This window comes from Telmatherina bonti (assembly GCF_933228915.1).
Source record: "Telmatherina bonti genome assembly, chromosome: 10".
NCBI classification, from domain to species: Eukaryota; Metazoa; Chordata; class Actinopteri; order Atheriniformes; family Telmatherinidae; genus Telmatherina; species Telmatherina bonti.
In genome coordinates this window covers 23,773,228-23,780,564 of record NC_136628.1, presented here as the reverse complement: position 1 = coordinate 23,780,564, position 7,337 = coordinate 23,773,228, and the positions used below count along the sequence as shown (strand labels likewise).

Sequence of the window (7,337 nt, the reverse complement as noted above, 5' to 3'; positions counted from 1 at the left end):
TAACATTAAATCTTCTTGCAACCCAGCGGAAGGGCATACAAAAATAAATGGGAAAACGCAACTTCATAACTTAATCGTCCTGGTACAGTTTTGCCAACTTTGTGCGTCAAGGCTACTTGACAGTCCCAACTGTCTTAGTCTACTGGGTCGCAGCGTCTTAGGAGGAGGAGGAGGAGGAGAAGGAGTAAGTGAAGGCGGCTGGATGAAGCTGGAGACGGGTCATTGAGCTGCGGTGAGCCGGGTTTGAGTTTTCCCACTATCCTGCTTTTCAATGTCACCGGACAGGATGATGATCATTGGGCTTCTGCTGAATGTCTTCTGTCATGGTAGGCACCACGTTTCTAAATTCAGGTTTTGATCCGCTGTAATAAACCACCCATCACAAAGGTTTCAGTAGTGCCCTGTCTCGTGTAACACTAAGAGTATTTCCCTTTGTGAAACGGATGCATTAAGACATTCCCTCTATATGCTACCCTTGCAAATGTCTGCTGGATAACATGTTATGAACTGCAGCAAAGCGTTGATCCAAGATGTGCACAAAGAGAATTTTATAGATTTTACAGATGTTCCTGAAGTGTTGAACTTTTCTTTGGGAGGCTATTTGCTCACCCGTGTGATGTTCCAGAGAACAGTAGACTCCTTAGTAAAACTGATTACTAATGGGAGAGCTGGACAAGACTGTGCAGGAGCTGGAAATGTATAGTCAGATATTCACGTGCAGTAATACCAATCCACTCCAGGTTTGAATTAAACTTTAGAGACATAACATCAAAGAAGCTCTTTAAATCATGTAAAAAAAAAAAAAAAAAAAGCAGTCAATGTAGATGACATCATGGGTTCAGGTCTGTTAGGTTTTATCTTCTTTGGATCTGTTCCAAAAAGCCTCTGCCAAGTATTGAATTGACTGTCCTAGGTCACACAAATATTACTTGTATACTATAAAGTGTTCTTCATGTTTTACTTTGATATTGATTAAGTGAAAAGTTACCCTTTTAAAACATTTAAACCATAGATCAGAAACACGAGGCTTTACTTTGCAGTACGGGTGTGTAATATAAGTCTTTGTGTTTGGGGATGATCTGTAGGAGGAAAACCTGTCTGTGAAGTCTGACCCTTCAGAAGATGAATTTGGATTCATCTCTAACCACACACACATTCAGCCTCCACTCAGTGAATTCCTGTTGAAGTCAGTAATGCGGCTGTGGTTAGAAGATGTGCAGCTTAAATGCCTGTTGGTCTGTGGTTATTGATAATGAATTAGATTTATTTGAAGTCTTCCTGAGTGCTGTGGTTGTTTATAGGTTCCTTAATCTGCTGTTCACACAAAACATTTGTAATGATCTTCATATGAATCACAACTCCACTGTGCTCAGAAAATAATGGTTACGATTGTGCCAAGAAAACAGGAGGCACAGACTTCTCTGCATGCACAATAATTTGATATTGTCAGTTTCAATAGGTCATTACTATCAACAAATGATGAATTCCTGATTTATGAATGTCAAACCTTTCAGGCACCTGGTATTTTATTATGCAGCATTTCAAATGAACTTGCCAGGCAATTAAGTGGAATCACACCCAGAAAAACAGTCATTTTAAGTGCTAATAAATAAGGATTTGAATCATTACACATGCAAATGAAACAATCTGTTGTGATGTTGAGTTCTGCCATTATAACTTCTATAAATCAAATAATAGATTTCAGTCTCGTTAACTGGAGAAATTTAATCAGATTTTAGATTAATCTGTTATGGAGCTGCTTCTTTTTACATAAAAATTTACCAGACTAAAATATCAGTAAAGTTCCTTATATACTGTTATAAATAAGCTAGTCCCTATTATTTAAGCAATATTATTTGAACTTTTATCTGACCTTGTTTAACTCTCTGACCTCAAAGATAGTAGCAAGAGCTTTGGAGCTAGACACCAGCCGTCCCAACATGTCTGTCGTCAAGACTAAAACATGAAAGAAAGAGCTGCATTTGCAAGTAGAAATGACAGATTTTGAAAAAAAATCTCTTTAAACAAAAGTCCAACATCTGCTTCATTCATTAAAACTTGTATTAAAATGTATGATACTGATTTCGCCTATTAATGTTATGGCTTATCAGTTATTCCTCTCCCTCTTATTTTGTGCGTAGTATTGGCTTCAGCTGTCTCTTTCCCTAAATTTATTGCACAATGGAAGAAAAAGTAAAAAATAAAACATGAATGAGTCTGTAATATCTTCACTACATTTAACCTGACTTTGACCCATTGCACTAAGGTCCCTGTGGATTATTGCTGAAGTCCCCCTGCAGACTGCAGACACTGATTGAGTATTGCTATTTTTGTACCTCATTAAGTAGACTTGATTGAGTAGTAACAACAGTGGCTGTAGATTTAGGGAGAGCTCACTTTTCGCCTGTGTAAAGTTAGGTTAAGACTAACATACTTGAACAGCTTTTGTTTAACTTTTTGACTTCACCCATGTAGCTCTACCCTTTTTATGGCTCCTTTATGTTTCTTACTGTGTCATAGACCCTTCTTTTTTTCCTCTTGCTATGCTGAAGCATTGTATTTATGCAGTCTGTGCTTGTAAGTTGGCTGTTTAGGACGGCAGCATACACAAATTAAATTGGCATGATGCCCGTTGAACATTACTTAGATAAAAATACACAAAATGCTCTTTCTGAATCTGTATCTATTTTATATATTTTTCCTCAGCGTAATAATTTTAATTAAAACAATCCCATCAAGGATAGCTCCAGCATCTAAATACTCTAATCTACAGTACAGCACCTGTTTTTCATTGGTTACTCATTTTCTTTTTGTGTCTCTGCATAACTTGGACACACCACATCTAGTAAAGAGATACACTCACCCTGATAGAAACTGTCTGTGTTTGCATTTGACCAAGAAATTGTTGAGCATGCTGGGATTTAGGACTCCACTTGACAGCAGAAGGTAGAAGCTGGAAATATTCACACTGGCTCCAGACACTGTAACTGACTGATGTGGCACCTGATGCGTTTAAGCTGGAGTACAGCAGGGGGATGTTGCTTTCATGATACGGCTGCACAATCCACCAGCACACCTCATTAGATAAGACATTATCCATGTAGTAGAAGCACTGTTTCAGAACATGAAATGATGAATTTTGTACCCACTGGCAGAGGTGTCACCTCTCAAGTCATGAAGCCATAGAACATTTTTCCAGTACATCGATAGTAAGACAGTTTGACTTTCTTATTCCTCACTACATCATGTTGGAGAAAAACTCAAGCTGGATATTCCGCTATTGGCTGTTGATGTGTAAAGAAAGAAAACTGGGTTAAAGCATGTTCAGCAGCACCACCTCTTTTAATACACCAGTTCCATAGCTTTCATAAAGTAGAAGTCAATTAAAAGTGATATTTATCCAATAAGGGAAGACAGTTTTGGGGATTTCTAGGATGTCCTGCTGGTAGAAATATGTGGATTATTTATTTATTTTTACAAATAATATGTTTTTCTGCCATCAGTGTTGAGCTCATGTGACTTTACACTCTGGAGGGGTGAAACAAATATTTTAATCTGTATAGGTTGGAAATATGTGTGTTGAACACACAGAGAGAGAGAGAAAGAGTGAGGGAGAGAGAAGAATAGAGAACATATACAGTACTGACACAGTTATAAATCTTTATTCTTGTGCATTTCCCAAAACAAGACCATATCACATTTTTGAAACACACTTGTTTTTACCTCAGGAAAATGGGCAAAAATGCAATCTTTTTTATGGTTAAAACTGAATACCTCTTAAAATGATACCTACCTATTAGACAGACTCATGAATCAGCTGTTGACTTATGTATAATGCAAATTTACAAGTCATGAAATAGTCATGAAAACAACAACAAAACATAAATGAACTGAGCAGAAAAGTCATGCACAAGCTGTAAAAAACCTATAAAAAGTTGAACTTTAAGCAACTCAGTTCAATTTAACTTCTCTGCACCGCCAGCATATGTCAAAGCTACAAACCCCCAAGAGTGAAATGATCAGAGACATATTCAATGTAAAAGTCGGTTCATTCAGCATCAGTTGGTAGTGTAGTTTAAATTTAATGGTCTCTACCAGTTTGGGGAGGGGTTAAAAAATGGATATTGCGCTGCCTGTGCTTATTGCCCACATGAAGATTAAAATTCATGTATCAGAATCAATCTCTGATGAGAAGACGATGATTTGAGGAAGGAAAACAAAATGTATTCCTGATTGAGAAGACACTGTTAAGAGATGGATTTATATTCCTAAATGAAAGAGATATAGATCAGTTTAAGAGCAGGCATGTGAAATTTTGGTACAGATGACCTAACTTGCAGCATGAATAGAAACAAATGCTATGCTGTAAAGTCTGAATGCAGAAACAATTAATAAACCTTAAATAGTCTTAAACTCAACTTCCCTGGGATAGAATTCACAGGAAGTTCTTGCAGTGAGGTTTAGCCACTGAAAACCCAAAAGGAGACTTTTTCGATCTTATGGAAAGGTTAAGTGTGAGTCTGGAGTGTGTACCTGCTGTGACCTGTGGTAGTATCACAAACAAGGCACCACTTTGGACCAGCTCTTTCTTTTGGCCTTTGGTCACTTGCCTGTCTTCTTCGGAATTCTTTCTGTTCTTGTGAGGCTATTTTACTTTCCAACCAGAGGGTTTGGGCTCAGTAATAGGGTCAAGTGGAGGAAATGGGATTGAGCCATAGTGTCAAGCTCCTGCAGACCAATGTACTGGTATAGCTTCCTTTTACGAATGATTAGCTTGCTGAACTGTTATGGGTCTAAGATGCCCTTTTCACTAAATGTCCTTCTTCAAGCCTGCTGACAGAGAATTTGTTACAAAAATAGTGGTACAGGAAAAAGTCTGAACACACTTAATTAATGGATTGCACTTTATTCATAATACCACAGAGATACTAAACGAAGTTTAGAAATGAACAACAACTGTGTTTATAGCAGCCAGATTCATGGGCACCTTGATTGCAATCCATTTTCTGTTCTAGATGTTGTGCCTTGTTTAAGATTGGCTGTACAGCTTTGTGCAATCATAAAATTGTAAATATACACAAATGTTACATTCAATAAACCATAAAGTGCAGTGTTACCATTTGAGAAAGAATATAGTATGAAGCCTGTGAGCTCACATAAGCACACACATTCAACTAAGCTCACACTTTTCAAATGGATGAAAAAATAATTACCTTGCAGTTTTATTCTTAAATGCTTACATTTCTCTTGTCTGCAGTTTGACCATGCACAGCTGGTTCTGATCCCTCTTTTAGGCGCAACTTTGTTGCAAGATATGTGTTTAACTGGGTAAATGTAAAAGCTAGCAGGTGACTAATAGAAGTCAAATCAAATGATTGCATTTAATAACAAATCTGAACTGAGAATTGTCATCCTCTGTAAATTACAAAACAAAACAAAAAACTTAATAAAAGTACAAATGTTGTTGGATTTCCTGGTCGCATTACTCATGGAGCATTATTAACTCATTTCTTTTGTAGATGAACTGTTATTGCGGTTGAGAATTATATGTTTACAGTGAAGCAACATCAAGAGGAAATTAGTTTCCACTGATTATCCTTTATCTCTGACTTCATTGTCACACATCTATTTTCATTTTATTTATTATTTTTACACCAATATTGTTTTAACCTATCCATAACCTTTAAGTGTGGTCTGACTCAAATTTCTTGTCTATAGTTGACTTAATGTTTGTATAGTGGAGCTCTGTCAGACTTGTCAAACAAAGCTATGCTCACAGAAAAAGAGACACTGGTATATTGGTGCCTTGGTTACTGTGGTTTCCAATACATACTTGTCTCAAAAAGCAATATTAGGCATCCACAAAGTAGGGTGAGAAGAAAAAATGTACCCCCCAAAACCCTAATCATTATCATCCTTTTCAAAAATTTCCTTTTGTACCCGTGTATAAGAGAATAATAAAATAATAAAAGAAAACATCATCATAAAATTATAATTTTCAGTATACTTTATGAAAACTGGATGATTTATGCTTTGATTATTTCAGGTTATCAGCTACATCAATTTATATGCATTATTATTAATATTATTATATTCTGCCCTGTGACAATACTACTGTTTTGCACAAAAATGTGTACTTAAAGGTCACATATTGTGAAAAATTCACCTTTCTAATTTTTTTAAATTTTTTTTTTAACATGTGTGTTATGGTTTTGGAGCTTTGTTTTTGGAGATATGTAGTCTTGTTGCGTGTTGTATTGGTTTCCTGTTTTATGTACGTAGTTTGTTAATCTTCAAAATTCCAGTTCATTAGTTCACCTGGTTTCATTTAGTTCATTCAATCCACGTGTCTTGGGCTTTCTGTACATATTTTGTTTCAGTTCTTTCTTACCAGTTGGTTGCTGTTTATTCGCCCCCTGTAAAGTTATTCTCCCTGTAGTCTTATTGTGTTTTTCCTGTTGGCCTGATGTATATTAAACGTCATCACCTGCAGTCTGTCTGCCTCCTGTCTCCTCTTACCATTTGGGTCTTCTCCTGTGTCCCCATATCTTGTGTCTGATGTTCAAAAATTAAAAAAAAAATCCTCTCACCTCTCTTGCTTGCTCCACTTTTTCACAAATGTGTACTCAAACAGTCAAGTCTGAGATCTTTCCCTTTGCGACCTCATGAAGAGAGATAAACACTCCTCCTGTTAGTGGATAATACCATTGACCCATGGCTAGCTGAACCTGCTCTCTAAAAACCACAGAGCAGCAAATCAGTAAAGGCAACATCGTCTGCCCCAGAGGGGCATGGAGCGCACGTGCACAGACACCAGTCATAGACATTTAAGGGTTCAGACACAGAAACAGCCCAGTAGAGCTCAAGCGAGCCATGTTTGGAACTACTGAAATTAAGGACCAGTGCTGAAGTTAAGATAATACAGTTTATAATACAGTATATATATATACATACATACATACATTACTCACAAAAAGTTAGGGATATTTGGCTTTCAGGTGAAATTTATGGAAAATGCAATATGTTCATGCTACAGTGATATAATATCATAAAAGTAAGACATTTAAGTAGAAGGATGCACTACTGATGTCCTCATCTCAAAAAATTCATTCAACACAAAAGATAACAACAATGGTAGTTACACCACAACAAAAAATTTGAACGTCTCAATATCTCGTCATGTGCCCTTGAGCATCAATTACAGCTTGACAACGACGTCTCATGCTGTTCACAAGGCAACTTATTGCCTGCTGAGGCATGGCGTCCCACTCTTCTTGAAGGGCAGCCCTCAGGTCATTGAGGTTCTGGGGTGCAGGGTTTCGAGCCTCTACACGACG

The 7,337-nt window shown here is 37.0% G+C and overlaps 1 protein-coding gene across 1 annotated transcript in view; it reads left to right on the top strand.

Moving 5' to 3' along the window:
• Window positions 1–271: 271 nt before the first annotated feature.
• Window positions 272–7,337, top strand: part of LOC306761289 (GDNF family receptor alpha-4-like) — a gene marked incomplete at both ends in the record, with an annotated part of 33,590 nt that continues 26,524 nt past the window's right edge. Inside the window, one exon of the mRNA XM_079247414.1 lies at window positions 272–326. Within this exon, the coding sequence (XP_079103540.1) occupies window positions 272–326 (55 nt within the window). The remainder of the gene's footprint in view (window positions 327–7,337) is intronic.